Source organism: Canis lupus, chromosome 6 (genome assembly GCF_003254725.2).
Source record: "Canis lupus dingo isolate Sandy chromosome 6, ASM325472v2, whole genome shotgun sequence".
Taxonomy (NCBI): domain Eukaryota; kingdom Metazoa; phylum Chordata; class Mammalia; order Carnivora; family Canidae; genus Canis; species Canis lupus.
The window spans coordinates 12,700,061-12,723,558 of NC_064248.1; the positions used below are offsets into that span (position 1 = coordinate 12,700,061).

Sequence of the window (23,498 nt, forward strand, 5' to 3'; positions counted from 1 at the left end):
GGGGCCGGGCCGGCGGGTCGGGCGTGGGGCTCGCGGAGCAGGAGCGCCACCTGGTGCCGGGCGCCCGTGCGCGCGGCCGGAGCCGGGGGGCAGCCTTGGGAGCTGGTGTGAAAGGCTGGAGCGGGGCGAGCTGCTGGGGCAGGGGGCAGGGGGCAGGGCACGTTCCTTGCTCGGCCACACTCACGTGTCTCCCTCACGTGGCATAATACCAGAGCGATCCTGGATTTTCTCTCAGGCTCTGCCCGCAGGAGTCAGGCCGAGGCCGAGCACCCCTGCTGGGTTGGTGCTGCCCCGATGGCAGGGGGCTGCAGGCCAAAGAGCCCCAGAGCCCCAGCCTCAGTTTCTCTAATCATTCAGTAGTATCAGAAGACAGGCTAAGAAAGGATACTGAGCAACGGCCCTTCCAGTGGTGGCTGCACTTCTGGAAAGGTCACATGCTTCCTGACTGTCCACAGTCCTGTTGTTGTAGCATCTGGGCTGCTGTGGGGACTAGGTGGGAAGGAACAGCCCCAGGTGCCTGCCCCAGCTGGGGGGTCCCCACCTGCCCTGGGCCAGGCCTCCCAGCCCAGCGCATTCCCCTGTATGGGGCCCTCTCCCCTGCTTTGTGCACACCGGGACCTTCTAAAAGACCTTTATTGTAGCTGGATCTCTTCTTGCCCCCAAACAAGGAGCAGCCAGAAACAGACCAAGCAGCCCCCATCTAGCCCCAAATGGAGTGAGAGCTTGAGTCAGACCTGTTTCAGCACAGCTCAGTGCACGAGAAACACAACCAGAGGAAGGTGTGCATGGGACAGCCGTGTGACCCACCCCAAGCTCCTCCCCGGGTCTCACACCCCTCCTGACGGGCCCTCTGGTTCTGGAAGCCGCAGTCTGGCCCTAATACAGGGCTCTTATCTGCAGCCCAGCCAGCCTCCACTGGGTCTTCATCCCTTCACCCCAGCAGGAGGCCTGCCTCCTTCTCCACCAGGCGACTGACGGTGCGCAGGGCCAGGGGCAGAGCCGTGTTGGTGTCACGGTGGTAGCGAGGCTCTGACACCTCAGCACTGGGCGTGAGCACGAACTGGGCCACGCTGGGCATTTTCAGCAGGGTAAGCAGCTCGGCGGCCCGTGTGCAGACAGCCCCCGCGTCCTCCCCACAGCGGTCGGAGCTCGGGGCTGGGTTCTGGGCCAGGCTCCTCATCTTTGACAGGAACAGAGAGACCCTGAGGATAAGGATCCCAGTTGGTGAGCTGTGGATGCACCCCTCGTGGGACAGCCGTGGCCTCCAGGCTGTGGGGCTTCGGCTGGGAGAAGTGAGGCAATGAGGATGCTGCCCACACCACCTGTGTCCACGTCACCCTCGTGCTGCCGGCCATGGGCAGACCCTGGGGGCCTGGGAGATATCCCAAAGCCATCTCCCCTTCCCCAGGGGGTGGCATGCAGGTCTCCCCCATGTGCCCCATCCTGTACCTGGGAATCAGGTCTTGGCTCCGGGAGGCCAGCTTGGTCAGTGTGGTCATGAGCACTGTGATGACCCGTGGGGGGCACTTGGGAAGGGTGGCAGATGGGCGGGACTGGGTGACTTCGAAGAGCAGGGCCTCAAGGGCCTCAAAGAATCGGTTGATCTGCTCCACAGTACACCGACGGTCCCAGGACACGGACAGATACTCGCCGACAGCCCACACCTGGGTGGGGATAGAGCCTCAGCCCTCTTGCAGGCACCCTGGCTTGGGAAGGGGCAGAGGCGGGGTGGGGCGGGGAGGCCTTACCACAGCCGTGAGCATGGTCTCTCTGCTGTGGACGCTGCTCACACTCCCCACGAACTCCAGCAGCTCCTTAGCCAGCTCGACCACCAGTGATGGGTGCCGCGCACACAGGACCAGGAACTGTGAGCTCAGCACCCTACCCGGGGAGGACATTGGTGGGCGGCCACCCCCAGGCTCCAGACTGTGGCCCCCAATCCAGAACCAGAATCAGGTGGGGGTGGGGGGAGCCTCTGAGCACCAGGTGGAAATGGTCTGTCCTCTGAAAGAACCCACAGCCCACTGGGGAGGATGCTGAGACTGGCGAGTGGCGTGGGCACAGGCCTGTGTGGATCAGGCCTTCTGGAAGGGGGACGGATGGTCTGGAAGGCTCCTCAGAGAGGGACTTGGGCCATACTGGAGGTTACAGAGCTGGGGCAGGAGGGATGCACACGGGGCCCATCTGGACTGGGAACAAGGAACATGAGCAGCAGCTTGGCCCGGGGGTGATGCTGGAGGACAGGAGATGTGCCACAGAGAGCTGGAAGGGGGTGTAGCCTAGGGGACGTGGGGACTCAAAGCTGCAGCAGGCTGAGCGGGAGGCCGGGGTGGGGGCAGGAGGGTCGGGGAGGCGGTGATGCACCCACCTGTGCACATGGGCCTCATACTGGGGGACCTGGTAAAGGGAGTCGCTTCTCTCCAGGAGCAGCAGTGCCAGCTGGTTGCTCAAGGCCCCATCAGCAAACTGGGGTGAAGAGAGAGATATATACTCAGGCCCCTTCCCGGTGCCTCTTGCTGATCGGCAGCGGGCTCTTCGATCAAGGACACAGGCTCTGCAAAGGTCCACGGCAAGCCCCCTTGGCGTGGGACTGAAGGATCCCAGAAGTGGGCTCACCTGGGTCACAGCTGAGAAGAAGGCCTGGAGCAGGGTGGGCACGGCCTCGGCGCACTGCACCACCCGGGTGAGGCTGGCCAGGGGCTGCAGCAGCTGGTGGAGCGGCGCCAACCTGCGGGGCACACGGCACATCCCCCTGAGCACCTGCCCACCTGCTCCCCGGGGCCCATGGGTGCGCTCTCCACGCATCCACAGTTGGCTGGTGCTTGAGGGGAGAAAGGACGGGGTCATGGTGCCGTGGCATGGACCCAGTTCTGAACCCGCCTGCACTGCCCTCCTGGGACAAGGCCACCCTGTCACCATGCCTGCTGCCTCCTGCTAGAGCCTTGCTCCCGTCATCAGCCACTGGCCACTCAGGGCAGTACTGCTCCCATGGGACATGGGGACGGCTCACACGGGGTCTGCAGTCGGGATGCCTTGTTCCAGTCCTGGCCCTCCCGCTCCTGGGAAGTGCTACCCCTTGGTTTCTGCAGCTGCAGGATGGAGTCACCACAGTGCCTATCTTGCAGGGTTGTGTGGACCACATCAGGGAGCTGGTAAAGAACTGAGTGGGAGGCCCGAGTCCAGCGAGCACCCACGGCATGGGTGGTGCCTGCCAAGGGTGGGGGGCGACCGCAGAGGCCCCTTTGGGCCAGAAGGCACAAGGCCGGGGGGCAGATGTCCCCAGACAAGTCTCACCCACACTGAGAATGGGCTCTGGCCACACATATAGCCCTGTCCCAAGGCTTCAGGGTGCTCTCCTGTCCTACCTGGGCCCAGGGGATGCTCAGCCGCAGGCACCACCCCCCCAACCCGACCAGGGCCCCCCGGCCCAAGCGGCCCCTACCTCTCCGTGGTTCCACTGGCCGTGGCACGCAGCAGGTGCTGGAGGAGACCCTGGAACTGTGGGTCCCGGGAGGCCTCCAGGCAGCTAGGGTTCCTGAGGGAGACATCCCACAGTGGTCTTTCGGCTGCAGCTGGTGACAGCCTGCAAGCAAGCAGATGCCTAAGGCCGGGCTCCGGGGTGGAGAGACTTGACTCCAACCCTCAGGAGAAACAGAGCAGTCGTCACTGTGTCATCACAGCACCCTGAGCCAGCGATGAGCCTCAGAGGGATGGACCGGAAGGGGCCTGGGACCCAGTACCTGCAGGGTGGGGTTCTACCGCTGTGTGAGACCCGCCAGAGGCTCCAAGGCCCAGGGTATGGGTGCTCTCGTTGGGGCAGCTCACGAACAGCAGGGGATGGGGAGGGGACCCAGGACAGTTGTCACCGCCGGGGCTCACCTGAGCTGCAGGTCCAAGGCCGCAGTGAGACAGGGCAGGTCCAGCAGCGCGTGGAGCATTTCCACGGCCGTGCCCGAGTCCACCAGTGATGGCAAGAGTGCCACGAACTCTGAGGTGAGGGCTGGGCTGTTCCAGGCCAGGAGCTGCGGGGACGAGCTATGCTCGGTGGGAGCCGGGAGGGCCCCCATGGGGCAGGGGAGAGCCCCTTGGTCCCACCCACGGCCCCTGGGCCATTGTAATCTGTAAAACCCCCTGCCCCTGTGTTCGCTTCGTAGCAATGATGATTTGCGTTCATCACTGTTTTTTCTCTAACAAAAGGACTGAGGCTCCAGCTGAATTAGCAAAGCCCACACAGTGACAATAGCCAGTCACAGACACACATCAAAAGTCAGCAGCACGGAGGGCTGAGCCCAGCAGGCAAGGCTCCTGCATGAGAGGAGCCTACAGGGCAAGTTCTAGAATAAACTGCAGTTGGGCCCAGCAGGGAGCTCCCCAGGGTGTGATGCACAGAAGCATCCTACCACCCCCCACCCCCACTCCCTGGTGGTCCCTGGGCCCTCTGCCTGCAGCCCAGGCCACCTCCCGGGAGGGAGGAGCAGGGAGAGGGGCGCTGCATCCCCACCCTGCCGGGCCACCCACTCTGGCCTGAGCACACCGGAGCATGCCTTGAAGAGGTTGGGGAAGCTCCGTCTGAGAATGTCAAGGTTCCTGCCAAACACGGGAAGGCTGTCCCTGCAGAAGCAGACAAACTCGAAAGCCAGCATGGGGCTGTGGAAGAGCTCGCAGGGTATCCTGGTGAACAGGTGCTGGAGGATGGCTTCTGAGTCCACGGCGGCCGCCTCCCCTGAAAGGCAGCGGCGGTGTCAGGACCCCAGCAGAACGTCCCCGCCTCCTTGTGAGGACGGCTGGCTAGGGGCCCTCGGAGTCCTGGACACCAGGCACCCCAGGTGTCCTTCCTCCACAGGGAAAACTTGCCACGCCACAGCCTGCTCTCCCTGGGAGTCTCTGGCGACAAACCAATCCCTGAGTCACACAGTGTGGAACCTTCTTTGGAATGTGCTGGATTCATGGCACCTTCCACAAAACTCGCGTGCACTCTCGTGGCAAAGAGTTCTAAGATCAGTGTGAAGCTGCCACAGTTCAATCCACTACATGACCCATTTAAACACCACCCTGTTTGGTGCTAACAGTCCATTAAAACGACGTGGCTCCACGAACAAAGGAAGAGGAGCAACAAACAGGAACAGAGAGGCTGTGCTTCACCTCGAACCAGAACAGCATCTGGACCCTGAGAGACGGCGCGCGAGACAGGAGCTCACCATGGTTCAGGAAGAACTGCGCGATGGGCAGCAGCGCCCGCACCCGGGCCGGGTCCCCGCACAGCCGTGCGTGCAGGGCCTTCAGGCAGGACAGTGTGCGGTACAGGAAGGACGGGTCCTGCCGACAGAGCACGTCCAGCAGCAGCACAGCCTCCACCAGGCACTGTGGGGCGGGCACGGAGTCGGGCTCGGACAGAGCCACGGGGGTGAGGCCCGCCCCGCCCGGCCTGCCCGGCACCTACGGCTTTCTGCAGGTCCGAGTCCCCCTTCCGCAGGGCTCCTGGGGGAGGAAGAAAGTCACCTGGTCTCTGGTCACCATCAAACAGTGAGCAGGACACACCCTGTTCTGGAAGCTCCAGGAGGACACGGTGGCAGGGAGCAGACCAGCAGAGGGCGCCCCCACCCCAAGGGGACGGGAGGCTGGGCCAGACGCTGGTGGGCTGGGGACAGGTCCTGCCCGATGCCCAGATCCCCGGGCTTAGGCCTGGAAGCCAAAGGCCCCCCTGGGACAAAGAGGCTGCCCAGGCTCCGGCGCCCTCGGGGTGGAGCATGACAGCAGGACTCACGCCGCGTGCTCTGCTCGATGAGGCGCTGGCAGTACTCGAAGGCCTTCTCCCTCAGCCGCTCCTGGGGTGGCAGCAGGTGGCTGGCGGTGGAGGTGGCCGACAGCACAGACAGGGTGGAGCCCTCCAGCTCCGACTTGTCGTCTGGAAGAGAGGGGGGCACTCGGAGGGCACTCGGCCTGGCCCATCCAGGGGCGTGAAGGGAGCCCCTGCGGCAGGCCACCCAGGCCTTGCCCCGCCGGCCCCCACCGTCACCCTCACCAGATGCCCCATGGAGTACAGGCATCCCACCTCCCCCGGAAAGTCCACCTGTCTACACCGCTGCAGAGAAGGGCTTTGGTGAAGCTCTCTGACACCCTTGTTGATGTCTGCCCTCAGTGATCACCCCGGCTTCTCCTGCATGATGGGGAAGGGCCTCCCGGTGCCAATGAGGCTCGGCCAGGGCTGCCAGCATTCCCCCAGGGCACACCTGGTCCTGCCTCCCTCCTGCTCCCCTCCCCTGTGTCCCACCTGTGTCGGGGCTGCTGGGGCCCCGGGGGCTGCTGTGTAGCAGCCATGCCCGGAGCATGGAGAAGGCCTGCACATTCAGCCACTGGTCCTCTGTGAAGTGCTGGCCCGTGGACAGCACAGTGAAGAAATCTGTGGCCACCGCTCCATCTACCTCGGTGACAGGGCCTGGCTGCAGGAGGTAAGGAAGGAAGGGCGGGTCGTGGGGGACCTGGGCCAGGGAGGTGCTGGGGGCCAGGGAGGTGCTGGGGTCCAAGGCCAGGGGGCGCCAACAGGCTCACATGGGGAGGCTGTATGCCTGGCTCTGCCCTCACACTCTTGTGGACTGGGGGGCCCCCATGAGACATATAAATGCTGGCACCTGAGCTGACACGGTCCTCTATCAGGTAAGTGACCCTTGCCAGTGGGATTAGCACACATCACAGGCTGGGGGCTCGACCCTGGGGACCCAGAGCCTACCCACACAAGTGGGGAGGGATCATTCTGGAACCAGGGCAGGTGGAAGGACAGGAGGAGCTGAAGGGACCCTGGGGCAATGCTGGCCAGGATAGCGAGGGAAGCTCCAGGACATGGAGGTTCTGAGTCTCCAGGCTCACCTGCCGGGCTCTGGGTGCAGAGAAGAAGCCTCCGGAAGTGTGTGGGACCCCTTGCTGGACGCTCGCATAGCGAAGCCAGTCCACCAGCCTCTTGCTGAGCAGGTTGGTCTGGTCTATGGATGGAGAGAGGCAGGGCAACGTGTGGGAAACAGTCAACCCCGCAGACTTGCGCCACAGGGGCATGAGCAGGTCCTTCTAGACAATGAGCACTAGACAGTGCTGGGTCCTCAGGCCTCCCCCACCACCTCTCCACCATCCCTCCTCTAGGGAAAAACAGGCGACTACCTTCATGGAGGGTGTGCGGGGCCAGGTGGGTGACCTTGGACACAACCGGGAGCAGGTGCCTCAGACTGGGCCCCTCGGGCTGCCGGCTCTCAAGGACTCTGAAGGCGCGCTGGCCCACGCTTCTGACCTCTTCCTTTTTGTCACCCTTCAAGTGCAACACAGGGGGATCATGAAGTGGTGACCTGCCTGAGTGGGTGAACGACAGGTCATCTGGTCTGAACACATCTGGGATGGGGCTGTAGGCTGCGTCTCTACAAGCATCACTGTTTCCATGATGCTACCTCTTATGTCCAGGAGTGTCCCCAGAGCAGTCTGAATTAGCCTTCACGGAGCCCGGCCACCTCCCCGGGAACAATGGGGGCAGACCAGGAGGGGTCAGGGGAGGCTGGTACTTCTCCTTCCAGAAGCATCCAGGTGCAGGGTGTACTGGCACGCCAGCAGCACCCACAAACACAGTAGAATGGAAGGGGAGGTGAGGTCAAGCCAAGCCTGCGCATGTGGCAGGTCCGTGTCTGCACCGGGACCGTGCACTGGCACCCCAGAGCCACCAAGAACAGGACGGCCCATCTGAGCAGCGATCGTCACCTCACCTGGGCCAAGAGCACAGAGGCCACCAGGCTCAGCTGCCGGCTGTTCTGGACGTGGTCACAGGACAGGTTCAGGTCATCAGAGGGTGACCTCTCTCTCAGGATGGCAGTGCAGAGAAGCTGGAGCTGCTCGGGGCACTTGGGCGCGCAGAGTGTGGTCTGTAGCAGGTCCACGCAGGTCTTCTCCAGCCTGGGAGGACAAGGCTGTGTGGGTGGGTGGCACATCACTGAAGGAGCACCCACCCCCAGAAGCCCCCGGGGACCCCCTGGCAGGCAGGAAGAGCTTTCTGTATCTGAGGGCCATTGGTGCGGCTTTCCGAGGACAGAAGATGCCAGGGCCCGACGCACGTGTGTGCCAACCTGCCAGGTGCGGACAGGCACCCACCGCAGCCTCACGTGCTGGGAGCCTGGCCGGGGCCTGCATCCCCCAAGATCATCACACTTACTTCCTCTTGTATTTCGTGGCTGACACAATGAGGAAGAGCCTCTGCAGGGCGTCTACAGCGTCGGGACCCAGTTCCTCCTTCTGCAGCAGCTTAACGACCCGGGAACAAAATTTCTGCAGCTCCTCATCCTGGATCCCTCTAGACAAAGAGCGGGGCATTGGCAACCTGGTGTGGGGGCACCCAGTCAGGGGAACCGGAAGTGTGGCCCTGAGCTATGACATAGTGGCTCTGGGACTGCAGAAAACCCCCACACCACGGAGCACAGAAGCCTGGGTGTCCTGTGGGAAAGTGAGCCCAGCCCCCACAGCTCCTCTCGGGGACAGTCGCTGGCTGGTTACCTCACCGGGCCCCTCCGTCAATGGCACCCGGCCATCGCCCGGTCACTGTCCCCGCTGCCAGGCAGGAGACCCCCACTCCAACAGTTATAGGGGACCCCGGTACGGAGACACCACACCTGCAGATTTTTGTTGTTGCCAGAGTGGAAGAACTAAAACTGATTGATTTTAAGAGTCAGAATGAAGGGCATTTTAGTCCTAAATAAGTTGCTTTTCAAAAGATTCCTTCCGTGAGCCTTTTGCTTCTGGGAACAAGAGTGAGATCGGCTATATTAAAAAGCAAATATTTTTTGCCCTTATATTTGTAAATATTTATACCAAACAATAAGTAACATAATTACTTATCGTAACATTTACCGTTTAGTTAAGATGCATCTATTGAGCATCTATAGGTAAGATATCCAACAGTCTCAAAATGGAAACCTGGGTTTTTAGGCTTCTGTTCCAGCCAAAAGGCAAGACAAGACAATCAGCCCAGGAGACACGGTATTAGGGACTTCTAGGGGGGCTCTCGGAGGGTCCCCTCACCCCTCTAGCCACGGCTGAGATCCACTAAACCCAGACTAGACCAATCAGACACTCGAGCTCAGGAACCCAGAATTTTGAACCCAGACAGACAGGGAGCTCCAGCCTCGGGTGACCAGCACCTGGGCCTGCTTCTTCCATTTCTTGTTCTCACTTGAAGGCTGGCAGATAAACCTCAATGAATCCCCCACTACTTCTGGTGTCCTCCCCACCTCCTATCCCATTTTCATTTTCCTGGTACTTGACACAGCCACAGTTGGACCTGGTGACTTACAAACACAATAGACACAATGGGATGAGGACACAAAGACAGGAGGCCTGGTCAGGTCTGTTCCTCACCGGGCTGCTGACACTGAGCGGGGGGCCACCAGGCCGCCTCAAAATAACACGAAAGACTCTTTCCTAGAATGGTGGTACCTCCCATCCCAGTGAATCCCTTCCAGTACATTCTCTAAATTGTGGCATTCTTTCTAAAAGGCCAATCTGCTCAAACCTTTTAATAGTTTGCCTTTGGACCCAAACTCCTATGGACAGTAACAATGCCTGCAGGGTCCTGGGCCCTCCTTACTTCTCAGAACCACCGGTCCTGTTTCTCTTGCTCTCGGCCCTACCTCTCCCTCCCTGGTTATCTCCCACACAGAGCCTCTGATCAGCAGTCTTGGGCTTCTGGAAACCTCCCCAAATTTGCTGCACACCCCTGTCCACCCCTTCTCCAAGTCCCACTTCCTTCAGTTAGTCTTCAGCTCACAAAAGATGCTTCTGATGGCTTTCTCCATCCTTGCTTTCATCTCCAGAATGTTCAGACACTAAAATTCACTCCCAAATCCTAATTCCGGAATATTAGCAGATTGTTCTAGAGTACCCCCCCGCAATGGCAGGCTTAGTTAGGACAGAATACTGTGAAAACCAGTAAGACCTAACTGAGGGTGATCGGCTTCCCTCAAGCCCTAAAGGGGCGAAATTACACAGGTTACGTGGATGTGGGACCCTATACGCTACCCTCAATCTGCCCACTCGCCCACCCGAGACAGAGGGAGGCACGGGAATTTAGATGGCGAGGGGTCATTCATTCTGCCTTTGATTCCGCAGACGTGTGGCCCGGAGAAGGTGAGCTGTAGAGGGGTAAGCCCTGTGACGTGGCGTTCTGGGTGGGTGTCGGTTTCCGTGGGTCTCTTGGCAAGAACACGGGGGTGAGCGTGTTGAGCGGTGAGTGAGATGCTGCTGGTATTTAAAGATACCTATTTTCACTTAACACAACCCCTAAATTCACATGAGCCTGAGTTGTAATACTGGAGCTTGAACACTGGGATCTCTGTCCCACGGTGAAAGAGACGAATCCATGAGGCGCTCTCCCAGCAGGTTTTTCAAGGGTCATTTTGACTGCAGAAGATTTCTGCGCCGTTCACGGCCTTCAGAACCTAATCTGCATTCAAGATCTCGATTCCACGGAGTTACAGCAGCCACAACCATCCCGGTCTTTCCCCATCAATTGTTCCAGGTGCAGATCCAGTTCGCCCTGCGCTCGTGGTTCCGACTGCTTTTTCTTCTACACAAGTGGCACCAGGTCTTACCCTGTCTGATGGACGGCGGCGGGGGGGGGGCCGAGCCTCCACCTTGCTTTCTCCCACGGGTGAAAGCAAGTAGCTCTCCTCAGTGGCTCATTGACCGAATGACTCCCCCAACTTCTCTTCTGCCCCAGCGCCAAGGGAATGGCACCACCCAGAAAGCCAGAAACCCCATCTTGCCCTGTTCCTCCTCCTGTCTCCAAGTACCTCTCCGGGCCCCGCGAATCCTACCCCTGAATGGTTACTGTATCTGCCTACTTCCCATCCTCATGGCTCTACCTAGCCGTGGCCCAGGGGCTCATTGGAGAGCGACTGAGGAGGACAGGGGCTGCCGACCGGGCAGGGGGAGTCCGGAGCGAGCTGCGGCCGGGCCGGGCCGGGCCGGACGGCGACTTCCCACCCGATCTAACGCACGCGCAGGAGAGCGATCCCCGCCCCCCGCCTCCGCCCCCCGCCCGGGGCCTCACGGGGAACCCGGGCCACCTGGCCTGGTGCAGCAGACCCTCGGCCCCCGCCGTAAACATGCCGCCGCCGCCGCCGCCGCCGCCGGGAGACGCCGCCCCGCCGCTTCCGGGGCGCGTCACGTGCCGCGTCACGTGGGCGGGGCGGACAGGCCGCCGGCCAATGGGCTGTCGGGGGCGGGGCCGTCAGCGCCCCGGGTCGCCCTGCTTCGCTGCGGACCCCGGAGCCTCGGCACCCTCGGGTCCCGCGAGACTAGGACCGGGACCTCGGCACCCCGGGACCCCAGGCATCCCCGCGGGCTTCGGGCCTCCGGGCGCTAGTAGGAGACGGTTCGTCACCAGCCCCAGGGCCATTGCCCCGCGTCTAGGTTGTCTCCTGGCCGAGGGCCGCACTGCTGTGTGCAGCTCCTCTGCTCGGTACGACTGGAAAACAGGACCCGAGCCCTGGGGCGTGGGCTCACCCGTGTCTGGCAGTTTGCGGGAACAGCTGAACCTCTTCGTGGTGTTTTGTTTTCTTTTGCTTTGAAGCTCTCATGTGTTTAGTTTGGCTGTACTGCTGCTGTTACAAGCCCTATTCCCTGCCCATCCTGACCACAGGCTCGGAGGCGACAGGCGCGAGCCCTCCTGAAAGATGTGTTGGCCACAGTATCCCCGCCCGCCGACCGCCTGGAGACCCGGGCGCCGCCAGGCGGTGACAAGCGTGCACGGCGATGCTGTTACAGGCTGAACCGGGCAGGCCGGGCGCGGGAGGAAGGTTCCGGAGGGACGGGAGCCTCAGCGGGGCCTCAGCGGGGCCCACAGGCTGTCAGACCTAGGGAGGGGGAGGGGGCAGGCGGGCAAAGGTATGAAGGCGGCACTGCGGGCCTGCTTCCCGGGGCGTGAATGCACCTGATGGGGGTCCTGATGTCTGGCAGCAGGATGGACAGTGCATGGGGTGGCCCCGGGAAGAGAGGGAGGTCGCCTGAGCTGGAGCTAGGTAGAGCCATGAGGATGGGAAGTAGGCAGATACAGTAACCATTCAGGGGTAGGATTCGTAGGACCTGGAGATGTATTTGGAGACAGGAGGAGGAACAGGGCAAGATGGGGTTTCTGGCTTTCTGGGTGGTGCCATTCCCTTGGCCCTGGGGCAGAAGAGAAGTTGGGGGAGTCTCATTCGGTCATTGAGCCAGCAATGACTGGGTCCCCTCGCTGTGCTAGGGAGTGTTTCAGGTTCTGGGGACAGTGAGCAGGGGAGGCCAGGTGGACTTTACAATCAACAAGTTGACAGTGATCAAATAGGCAATACACACCTCAGCCTAGTAGTGGGAAATGGCAGGAAAGGGAGATGAAGCCCAGGAAGCACAGGCAGTTGGGTGGTGGGCAGGGGGGTGGTAGGGAGGTCAGAGGGATAAGCAGTGAGGAGACACTTAAGGTGGGAGATGGGGCCGAAAAGACCAGCCAGGTACTCACCTGCCCGAAAACAGGACTTGGTGGTTTTGAGATGCCCTGATGGCACCCAGGAGGCATGGAGGGCGACCGGCCTGAGGAGTTAGAGGCGGGAGCCACAGAGTGACAAGGAGCAGAGCTGAGCTGGGAAGTCTGCTACAAGTGGTTCTCAGGGAAGTCCTGCTGCTTGCCCAGCACTGCACATACGCAACCTCGTGGAACCTGTGGAACGACTCTGAGCTGAGTTGAAGGATGAGTGGACTGAGGCTAAAACCAGGTAAGGTGGCCAAGGTCACACACCTGTCAGTGGAGAAGCGCACTGAGCCAGCAGCCGGACCCCAGGTTGGCACTTGCAGCTGCACTGCCCCCCCACCCCGCCCTGTCCTCGCCCAGTGGGGAATGGCCAGAGCAGTGGGAAGACATTTAGGAGACTGCAGCACTGAGGAGGTCAAGTCCCAAGAGCTGCTGGGGCTGCCCTCTAGGTACTGCAGAGCTGAAAGGGAGCAGGCAGTGGGGAGACTGGTGGAGTGGGGGCCCAGAGTTAGGAGGAGAGGCCCAAGGTGGCCAGCCCTGGCTGTGCTGCAGACACTAACTACAGTCGACTGCCCTTGTCAGAGCGTTTGATGATGTTGGCAGGGACAGGAAGCGCCCTCCTGCCTTCCAGTCCCTTGTACTGAAGGAAGAGGCTGGCAGAGCAGAGGTTGGCATCTCCTCCAGCCATGTCATCCGCACCCCCCCCCCATCACAGACACACAGGAAGTTGGGTGTGAAGCTGCCAGCCCGTAGCTTGATAATGACCCATGGTTTTGCAGGGAGTTGGCTGGTTTACCTGGGCTGTGGCATGCACAGCAAATCCGCATTGAAACCTATGAAATCTGAGACCTGGAAAAGAGTTCAAATACTAGTTTCATAGCCTAAAAAGATGTTTATTAAAGTAAAGCATATATGAAGTATACAGATTTCAAGTGAACTCCAGGATCTTTCCCATTAATCAGTGGTATGCTCCTAAATGTTTCACTGGCTCACTGGGGGGCAGAGGGGCTGTGCTTTTGATGATTTCCATGTGTAAATACTCCCAGATGGCAGATTTCAAGCTGCCAATGTGACGTCACTGAATCACCAGGAGAAATCGTTCAGACAGGAGGGATGGGAACAGGCGGAGAGCTCAGCTAGAGTCCAATAGTAGTAAGGGATGAACCGTGTACTCATTACCTTTGTTTTTCATGTAATTTATTTAATTGGAAGTTTATATAATTACATTTTTTTTTAAGATTTATTTATTCATTCATGAGAGACACAGGCTGAAGAGAGAGGCAGAGACACAGGCTGAAGGAGAAGCAGGCTCCACGCAGGGAGCCTGACGTGGGCCTCAATCCCGGGTCTCCAGAATCAGGCCCTGGGCTGAAGGTGGCACTAAACCGCTGAGCCACCCGGGCTGCCCTAATTACAATTTTAATACTGGCTTTAGCAGCTGGCTTCCCCAAATTCTGGAAATGTAGCAAGCAGCCCTGGCCAGCTGACCCCAGCCCGTGTGGCCCTGTGCAGAGCAGGGTGGGCCCTTCCCACCTCCCCACTGGCTCCTGGCACCTCCTTCTCTCAGCGTGGGTCAGCTCTGCCTGTTTGCACTTCATACACGCGGGACCCTGCAGCATGAAGCCGCCTCTGTGGCTCTTTCCCCCGACACCGGGGAGGACCACCCGGGTGGGGCTATCAGAGCCGTCCGCCCTTACTGCAGTGTTCTGCTGAGCAGCAGACTGTAGGAGCTTATTGCCACTTGGCCGTTCTGCTGTTGGTGAATACGTGGTTTGTCTCCCCCTCTGGCGGCCACGAACACTGCTGGAAAGTGCAGTCTGCCTTTGGTGGGGGTGTGCCCTCCCCATGCTTCAGTACAAACCCAGCTTCATGTGGTGGCTTCAGTCCTACTGGGAACTTAGCTGTGTGCCGGGACCATCCTCTCTCTCCTCGCTCATGCACACCCCAAGCATCTTCCCGGGATTAATAATACATGATGGTTTCTTACAAGATTCACAGTTGTGTAAAATGTTACCTTAAGTTCTTAATATTCATTCATTCATTCACTCATTCATATTTTAAGTGGGCTCCTCGCCCAACATGGAGCCCAACGAAGGGTTTGAACCGACGACCCTGAGATCACAACCTGACCTGAGATCAAGAGTCAGAAGCTCAACCAACCGAGCCGCCCAGGTGTCCCAATCTTACTAGTGGTCTTGCTAGTGAGAAACAGTTGTCTTAATTAAAACCCAAGCCTAAAAAGCTGCATATTGCAGAAAGATGTTAACTGGCTTCACTGGTAGCTCATGAGACTTAATATTCTCTCTTGCTTATTTGGCTAAAATCCTAAAATGTACTGTCAATACTGCGATAAGGTTTACCATTGGAATCTGACAGTGGCCGTGGGGTAGCCTGAAGGAAAGTATATGCAAACTCCAGCTGCAACTGTGGGCATCTGTAGAATCTGGAACAGACCAGACCAGTTATTTAGCTCCAACAGGCGATGAGTCGGGGACAAACAGTAGAGAACTCTGACAAAAGATGTGTTGCTGGCGGGATCCCCGGGGGGCTCAGCCGTTGAGCGCCTGCCTTCGGCCCAGGCCATGATCCTGGAGTCCTGGGATCGAGTCCCGCATCGGGCTTCCTGCGGGGAGCCTGCTTCTCCCTCTGCCTCTCTCTGTGTCATGAATAAATGAATAAAATCTAAAAAAAAAAATAATGCGTTGGTGGGAAGTGCACTTTTCTATGAGAGCCGGTCAGGGATTTTCTGCGGCAGAGGCACACCCTTCTTATGACAATGTAACTGTAAAGCCATTGGGCCCTGCAATTTCACCACAGCTCACGTGCCATGGCCCACGTGATCCACAGAACACTTTGAGGCAGGGGCGCCCATTCTGCAGGTGAAGAAATGGAACCCCTTGCAGGGGAAAGCCCCCCTGCCCCCGCCCCAGCTGGACTTTGAACCCAAGTCTGACTGCAGAGTCTGGGCTGACCACATTTGCTATGTTGCCTTCCACTTTGCCCCCAGTACACGGAACAAGCGAGGTCTCAGAGACAACGTGCACAAAGGGGCAGAAAGTCTCATGGAGCTGAGTGCCGGCAGGAGGGACCCATGTCTGTCCTGGGTCTGCTTCTGGTGGGTGCATGGGCCCACTCATGGAGGCAGCTGGGGGCAGTGTGGCATCCTTGCTGTCAGTGCCCAGGAGCGGGCTGAGGGACCACTGGCTCCTCCACGTCCAGGGCCAGATGTGAGGGGTCTTCTCGTCCCTGGGGCTGCAAACACAGATTTGGGGAATTCACTGGGGCTCAGAGAGGCCAGGAAATCATGGGTACCTCCCAAGTGCCATAGGAGAAAGCACACCTTCCCCAGTGAGGGCCCCTCAGGTCAGGTGCCCCCGTGCCAGGGAGCGCAGAGGGGCCACGTGTCCAGGGGCCTGCCCCTCCACCCGTCTGCCCCCCCAGAAGCCACTCATAAGGACCACACAGAGCCCCAGGCTCATTTCTGTAATATATAATTTTATTTCTGGTTATAGAAACAAATGCTAAGAGGAGAAACAGAACTTCCCCATCCACATACGACAATTTAATAGATAAAAGAACAGTTAAAATAAATGAAAAACAAAAAGTAGAAATTTTAAACTTTGTTATAGCTTTAAAACATTAACGTCTGATACAATTAGAAATCACATTCAGATCTCAAACTTTTAAAAAAAAGTATGGCTCCTCATTAAAAAAATACTGTATCCCATTTGAAATGAAAACACAGGCGGGCCCAGCTGCTATGGGGCCTCTCATCTTTCTGGGGATGGGACCGCTGGCTCCCTGCCACCTGTGGGGGCGTCTGGGTCCCCTTGGGCTTCCCGGAGACTGACGCACGCACAGGGGGCAGGAGCCTGCAACACGGTGGGGCCTCCAATCCCGTGCGCTGGTTTCCACTGTATGGGGTACCACCGCTTTTAAAGCACTGATTATTACACGTACTGTGGAAAATACTTTAGACAGCCACTGTAAAAAAAAAAAAAACAAAAAAAAAACGCTCTCACACGCGCACACACACGCACCCCTAACACCCGCCCCCCAAATTATCTTTACAGGAGAATTACCGGCAGGTAAGGAAAAAAAAAATCTCAGTACTGGTTCAATCCCTTCTCACGTGGGCCGACCTCTGGGGCACGAGGGTTTGCGGGACATGCACAGCTCAATGGGGCTGAACTCGGCCGACCCAGGTGGGAGTCGGGGGCACACTTCTGTCTCTCTCCTCCCTGACCCCCATCCTGAAATACAGACTGAGCCATGTAAATTAAGTGTATGGGTATCCAGAAAGCCTTCTGGAAAGGAAGCTGGCAGGGAAGCAGGGAATGGCCAAATTTTAAATGTTTGATTTTAAATCCCATTTTAATGGATTAAAAAAAAAAAAAAAAAAAAGATGTGGTGGGTCAGTTAGCAGAAACTCAGAGGCTAAGAACTTAAAAGGCCACAGGCCCAGTCTAACATCCTCCACACCAGTTACCTTCATGTGCAGAAAACTCACCTCAGAGTCCCAGGCCTCATTCCAGCCCAGCCAGCTCGCTCAGCATTTAGGGGACAGGTCGGCATGTGCCTCGTGACTCGGGGACATGCCCCAGCAGTGGGGCCACCTCCCTCCCAGGCCTGCCCCCCTGCTGGGCACTTTTCACTATTTCTGACACAGAGTAAGCCATCAATAAATATTTAGATGAATCAAATGAGCAAACTGTTCCAGAAAAGATTCTTGAATAGATAAGCCAGAATTCTTCCACTTGTATTTGACTCTTAAAATAATGGTTGGAACAAAGAGGAGAGAGCCATGTGGAGACTCTCCTGCCCGAGAAGCAGGTGGGAGACTAGGGGCTGCAGGAGGTCACCCCCGTGCAGATGGCCACCCCCGCTGGCTCCCTGGTTCCTGCTGCTCACACCTCCCAAGTGAGCCTCAATGACAAGTAGGTGCCAGGACTAGATGAAGTGCTTTGTGGGGTTTCTCCTTAGAAACAGAGATGTTCTGCTCACTCTTGGCTGAAGTGGCGAGGGCCAAAACTAGGGGTTAGGAGAACGAAGAAACAGGATCCCAAGTCTCACTAATTCCGAAAAGATTTTCATTTCAGTCCTGTGTAAAAATGCAGTGCAAACGCCAGGCCCTGATGGTAGGCAGAGCTTCTGTGGAAGTCCTGGCTGTGGCTGACTATAGGAGGGCCACTGTCACTAACTGGCTGGGCTCCAGCATCCCAGGGACAAGGCCTGCATCTCAGGGCCAAAGCAGCCGGTCCAGATGGGTAGACGTATCACTGCCACGCTGGAGGCACAGGCCCATCAAGCTCTGAGCAGCAATCCTTCGGACTTCCCACCTCCTTGTAGTTGCCTTGTACTCCTGAGAACTTTCCCACCCCCCACCCTGGGGTGTGGGGGGAAGCTGGTCTAGGCAGCAACCCCATTGTGCCCGCCCCCTCCGCCCCGCCCCACACTGCAGGCCTGGCTCCCAACACCTCTGTGCTCACCGCCCAGGTTGTGGTGCTGATGTGGGGCTGCACTGCGGTGAGCCTGGGCCCCTGAGCACCTGAGCACCTTGGCAGGGACGGTCCTGCTCGGCTGGTGGCCCGGGCTGGCGGCTCCTGCGGGCTGTAGGGTAGCCAGGAACAAAACAATGTTCCTTAAACACAGTCTGTGCGGTGGGCCTGTTGTACATCAATTCGGAGGACATGCTCATGGCTGCATCACAAAGTCCCATCTCGACACCAGGACAGCGGAGGTGGTGGCCACCCCGACCCAGGCCATGGCCCACTCTTGGCGCCACTGGCTGCCCATGCCCACCGGGGCTCCCGCAGACGCCCTGCACCCACCCAGCCGGGTCCTGAGCATTTAAAACCTCATGCGAGAATCGAGGCCTTGGGAAAGGACTCAAAATGAAAAGGCTTTATAAGAGGGGAAACAACTTGAAAACAATGGACAGAAACTGGGCAGGGGACGTCCGCGCCCACACCTGTGGCGGCCCCGCCGCAGCGGTGCATCTGAATAACTTAAACTCTCAGCAAGCACTGTTACTATTGCTCCGAAGCAGAGGTATCATACGGGCGACTTGTGAGGGGTTATGGGAAACGTCCTCTCCTTTAGGTCACGCTGGCAATGGGACTGTGGTTGGGGGCTGCCAGCCTGCAGCACACCTGCTGCCCGGGCCTTCCACCTCGCAGCCCTGGCTCCTGTCACAGGCACAGCCTCACAGCCTGATTCTAGAATGAGCAGCACACTCACTACGTACTTGCCCGGAGACAGGAGCCCTTGCCGGGGACCTTACATCCTTCCTCCCTGAGGCGCAGGGCTGGGCCCTGGGCTCCCATGACATCCCACATCCCACATCCCACACACAGTAGCTCAAGGGCAAAGTAGAATCTGTGGCATTTGGAGAACAGCACATCCCGACCCGCACCCACTGGACTGACTTCTGTGCTCCAAGAACTCAGGGGATGTTGTTTCCTCTCTGATGCTTTCTCACATTCAACTAGGTGCTCCTTCCTTCACGTGAGGCCTAGTTTTTGTTCTATTAAGAAACTGATCTCAAGGCCAAAGGCAAGCCTGCTCTTTCTTCTCAACTCTGAATGGCTCACAAGAGGGTTTCTGCAGAGGGGACTTGTGTTGCTCCCTCTGGAGAGGATGGAGCCCTCTGAATGCTCCATGAACACCTGTCCTCAGAGGCAGGGAGAGACTGACCCAGTGATGCTCGTGGGCTCAAGCCAATCCTCCACCAGCCCCAGTGAGGAGCAGAAAAGGGACCAGGAGGTCCCCACGGAACCCTTTGGGGTCAGGCTGCCTGGGGCAAGGTGGAACCCCCACCTTCCAGCCATGGCGACACCCCTGGCCCTGAACTATTCTCTCCTACTTTGAGAATCACAGAATACTCATTTTATCAACCCAGAAAGCCTTTCTCATCTTCTCAACTTGGCCCGGTTCTTAAACAAAGAAAAAGACAAACAGTAGCCCTCAAACATGAACCCACCCGACGGAGAACGGAAAGCTGACAGGCGAGACAGTAGGCACACGGACCCTGTTCCCCGGCACTGGCCTCGTGCTGCGCTGCACGGTGGACCCAGTGATCGGTCCTGTCGTCCTCAGAGCATGGGGCAAGGCTGTGTGCCAAGACAATGGGCTGTTCTGGGACACGTCAAACCTCACCATGGGATGCAAGCTCCACAATCTGTAAGAATTTACCAAGAAAGTGGAAAAAGGACAGTGTGTTTGATTCCTAGCAGCGCTGTACTGGCCTGTCCTCAGCAGACGCTGGTGTGCATCACCTCGGAGGGCGTCAGTGTGGAACAAAGATGTGGACAGCTTGTGAGATCCACCCTGGGTGCCAGGAGCTGTGTCCCACACTGCTGCACCCACTGGGCCCTGGGACACCAGCGGTGAGCTCTGGTTACCAACCCTCTGCCTCCCAACACCAGACCAGACTGTCTTGGTGGAAAACGCTCAACTACTGAAAAGTAATTACTTTTGTGACTTCCTTCCTACATAGGGAGGGTGTTTTCCTGTACCTGGTGCTGCTAAACATGGTGACAGGTAAGCAGGAGAGAGAGAAGAGGTACCTGGGAGCCGGGTGGAGAGGGCCTGCATACCCTGGGTCACAGCGCAGGAGAAGGTGAGCCCCTCTCAAAGCCGCACACTTGGGCCTAGCTGACCTCTTCACACACGTGAGCCCCTTGGTGATCAAAGAGAAGGTTCTCGGGCCTCTGGGGCCACAGTGACACCAGCATTGTGCCAGAGTGGACCTATTTCCACTTGTTCTAATCTCGGCGGGGGTTGGCACACCCTCTATAATCCAGAATCTGAGGGCTGCAATTCTTTGGTCACGGCTGGCCTCTTGGTTCCAGTTTGGAGGAGACCATCCCCTGGCCAGCTCTGGGGCACAGCCCTTTCTGCTGTGAGGTGCATCTCCCTGAGGCATGGGCCACCCTGGGCCTTTGGCTACCAGTCCCAGGACAAGTGGTGGCACAAACCGGGCCTGCTATCTGGTCAGATGACCCTGGCCCCATCCAGAAGCGCGCTGTGAACACAGGGTGGCCATTCCCGCAAGGCCCAGCCCCTCTCCACCCCCCTCCCCGCCCTGCACCCAGCCTGAGCTGATCCCACAGGGTCCCCTTCTTGGTCCCAGCAGGAGCTAACAAGGCACAAGCTCTCCATGGGGCAGAGTACCACCAGCCGACATCCAGACCTCCCTGTACCCGCTTCTCCTGGAACCACCACCCGAATAGAGAGCAGAACCATCACCAAAAACGAGCAGAAACCAAAACACCTCAAAGTTGGGAGAGCAAAGGGTCAGTGCCAGACTGACCCAATCAGGTGAGGCCCTGACATGTTTCTGGCAGCCAACTGTCCTGTGTTCTCTGCAGAGGGCGCCAGCTTTCCTATGGAGACAAACCCTGGGCAACGCCCCTCCGAAAGGACCCTGTAAACGATGACGGTGGGAGGGAAAAAGCAACAGGCCCCAGGGTCAGACCCTCAAAGGTGAGGCCCTTGGCAAGGAGCCAAAAAACCTCTGTGCGTGCCACTGCATCCGCCCAGCCACTCGCCCTCTCACGCACACAGCAGCTGATGCAAAGGATAGAGTTGCTAGAACAGAAAACATTGACGTGGAACAGAGTGAGATTTCTCATCCCCAAGGACGGCCAACGTCACTGAAGGCAACAGGTATGGACTTCACAGAAGAGCTCTTTTCCCACTTAAAGTTGGGTGCCATAGAAACGACTGGTTTGGGGCCTGAGGAACACCAGTACAGGCCTTGCCCTGGGCTGGGCAGGAGGCCACTCTGCACTTGTCCCCAGCAATGGACACCCTGACGACTGTGGCAGCAAGACTCGTCTGGTCACACCCACCCTGGCCTCCGATGAGCTCTGGCTGTCGCCAGGGCAAGTTTGCATCAGCCAATCCTGCCCAAACGGCCTCGAAATTGTGTTCCACAGTTTCCCTTTCGTTCTGAGCCAGTACCTGACCTGATCATTGAGGCCCACTCCTCCTCTTGGGAGCTTTAAGGGGGCTGCACTCTTTCGGGTGCTGACATCAGGGCACAGTGGGGGGCAGGCAGCTTGGTCGGTGGGAGACTAATGCTGAGGACAGGCTACTTTCAGGAAGAAAAACCATCCCTGCTGGACTTCTGTGCAGGGCCTGTGGCTGCCGTTTCAGGCAGTGTCCATTGCCAGAAAAATTGATGCCAGATGCCAGCGTGGCAGCCAAATTTAAAGTCACTTTTCACAGACGTGCTTAACATTTCCTGAGAATGTTCTCCAAGAGGAGCTGAAGAACTATAATCTGGATCCCAAACAGGGCTAATAATCAGGCAGTGTGGGCTCACCTGCTCTGCTGACAGCTCCAGCAGCATGGGGCATCTACAAGTGCAGGGGTCCTTCCCTGGGGGAGCTGGGGTCCTTCCCTGGGGGAGCTGGTGTCACTCGCCGGGTCACGTGGCCAGGTTGCAGGGAAGACCAATGGAGTCATCAGGAGCTGAACGCAGGGGTGGCGCGGCCACTGCTTACCAGAGGACTGGTGCTGCAGGAGCAGGAGACGATGTGACTTATAGCAGGAGGTATGTGTTGGGCAGTAAAGCAAGTGTGACTTGGTGACAACGGTGGTGGGAGAGGCCTACGCCACTGCTGCGCATCCCACGGCATTCAGGCACCGGGGCCTCAGGCCTGCAGAGGACGCCGGGCTCGCCGATTCCTGGTTTTGGAGCCTCTGGACCAGGGACTGCCGCTCCTCACCCAGACGACTTTCTGCCCCGAACACCAATCCAGGTGGCCGTCAATCTTTCTTGAAGTTAGCAGACAGAGCGGCATCACCAGCTCTTCACGGGATTAATGCCAGTAAGCAGCCCAGACATACAGCTGGTAAACTGCCCATAGGTGCTGACCTCACAAATACATGTTGCCTTCTGTGTTTCCATCTCAGGTTTATGATTAAGCCTCAATTTGTTTCAACAAAACAAGAAGTACTTGGGGTCCAAAGCCAAACCAGAGCTCCCGCCCCCCCGATTAATGCCGAGACTTCTATGTCACTATTTTAGGGCGAAAACCCCACAAGACAGTCTGAGCTTTGGCAGTTCCTGCCTCTCTCCTGCCTCCTCCCGCTCTGCCGCAGACAGGACTCATGCCCCCTGCCGGCCCTCCCATGCACGGCCTCTGTGCCTCGCCGCGGCTCCGTCTGTCCTCTGGGGGTGGGGGTGGGGGTGAAGGCTGCTCCGGAAGCCTTGCCTCTGCTCATGGCCCGGTTGGCCTGTGATCCAGTGCTGGACCACAGGCCTGGGAGAGAAAACGGTGTAAGGGAGAAGGAAAATAAAAACAAGCATTCCTGAATCATACAATCAGCTGTCTGAACTTGTTTATGTGTTTTGTTTTAAACCACAGCAGGGGCAGGAGACAGAACAAGGAGGACGAGTGTGTCCGGGTGCAGGCAGGTGGAGGCCGTCCTGTCCGCTTGGCACGTGCGCAGGTCAGCATGGAGCCTCCTCGTTGCGGTCCCCAGGTGGCAGGAGGCCAGCGGTCAGGGCCCGGCTCCAGAATCCCTTTTGGCGAGCATCCCACTCGGCCCACTCGCAGGCGACTTCACTCCCCGGTTCCCGGTCCCTGCGGGCCAGCAGCTGCAATCACCCCGGCCTGCGCCGTCACAGTCCCACTGGGCTCCTCCACACGCGACCTTTTGACCTCGGGCTCCCCGGTGGAAGAGGCAGAGGTGGCAGCTGTGGCTGGGGTTGCTGGGGTGGCGGCTGCCGCTGCCGGCTCCTCAGGCCCCACCTCGCACACCCGTGTGACCACCACTGGCGTGGATGAACTAGCCTGGGCCGCCAGGAGCTGCAAGGGGCTCGTGAGGGCTAGGAGTGGAGGAAAAAGAGATTTGCATTGGGAATGGGTGAGGACCAGCACTGGCGTGTCCTGAGCACACGCAGAGGTGCTACACCAGGGCCACGTAAACTACACAGGACCCTGGCTCCCAGCATGCC

The 23,498-nt window shown here is 58.5% G+C and overlaps 2 protein-coding genes and 1 long non-coding RNA gene across 8 annotated transcripts in view; 1 reads left to right on the forward strand and 2 right to left on the reverse strand.

The window, feature by feature from the left end:
- Positions 1–615: 615 nt before the first annotated feature.
- AP5Z1 (adaptor related protein complex 5 subunit zeta 1) lies at positions 616–11,676 on the reverse strand. Of its 6 annotated transcripts, none has more exons than XM_049111181.1 (17): positions 11,530–11,676; positions 8,183–8,320; positions 7,740–7,926; positions 7,150–7,294; positions 6,865–6,977; positions 6,272–6,440; positions 5,765–5,905; positions 5,441–5,478; positions 5,199–5,361; positions 4,545–4,723; positions 3,880–4,022; positions 3,443–3,535; positions 2,617–2,728; positions 2,369–2,466; positions 1,749–1,881; positions 1,450–1,664; positions 616–1,202 (listed from the first exon to the last, which is right to left on the reverse strand). In XM_049111181.1, exons 1-17 carry the CDS (start codon positions 11,601–11,603, stop codon positions 932–934), a joined length of 2,412 nt encoding a protein of 803 aa, XP_048967138.1. In that variant the 5' UTR covers positions 11,604–11,676; the 3' UTR covers positions 616–931. The 6 variants fall into 6 exon arrangements, with proteins under 6 accessions (XP_048967138.1, XP_025282102.1, XP_025282104.1 ...); XM_025426317.3 differs by having other exon boundaries at positions 3,443–3,583; positions 11,530–11,673; XM_025426319.2 differs by lacking the exon at positions 11,530–11,676 and adding an exon at positions 11,091–11,212 and having other exon boundaries at positions 3,443–3,583.
- On the forward strand, positions 10,016–16,587 carry LOC112646369 (uncharacterized). Its single transcript, XR_003127600.3, has 3 exons — positions 10,016–10,149; positions 10,402–10,606; positions 12,532–16,587. It is a non-coding gene; the product is annotated as an uncharacterized LOC112646369 (long non-coding RNA).
- Positions 16,002–23,498, reverse strand: part of FOXK1 (forkhead box K1) — a 67,954-nt gene continuing 60,457 nt past the window's right edge. Inside the window, exon 9 of the mRNA XM_025426322.3 lies at positions 16,002–23,369. Coding sequence (XP_025282107.2) covers positions 23,104–23,369 — 266 coding nt within the window. The 3' untranslated portion in view covers positions 16,002–23,103. The remainder of the gene's footprint in view (positions 23,370–23,498) is intronic.

Bases quoted from the DNA above. Each gene is read 5' to 3' on its own strand.
- AP5Z1 (XM_025426317.3), bottom strand. From the start codon at position 11,603: ATGAGAGCTTCAAAGCAAAAGAAAACAAAACACCACGAAGAGGTTCAG. The intron at 5,479-5,764 runs GTGAGTCCTGCT...TTCCTCCCCCAG, and splicing joins CATCGAGCAGAGCACGCGGC to GAGCCCTGCGGAAGGGGGAC. The intron at 5,362-5,440 runs GTAGGTGCCGGG...CCCGCCCCACAG, and splicing joins ACTCGGACCTGCAGAAAGCC to TGCCTGGTGGAGGCTGTGCT.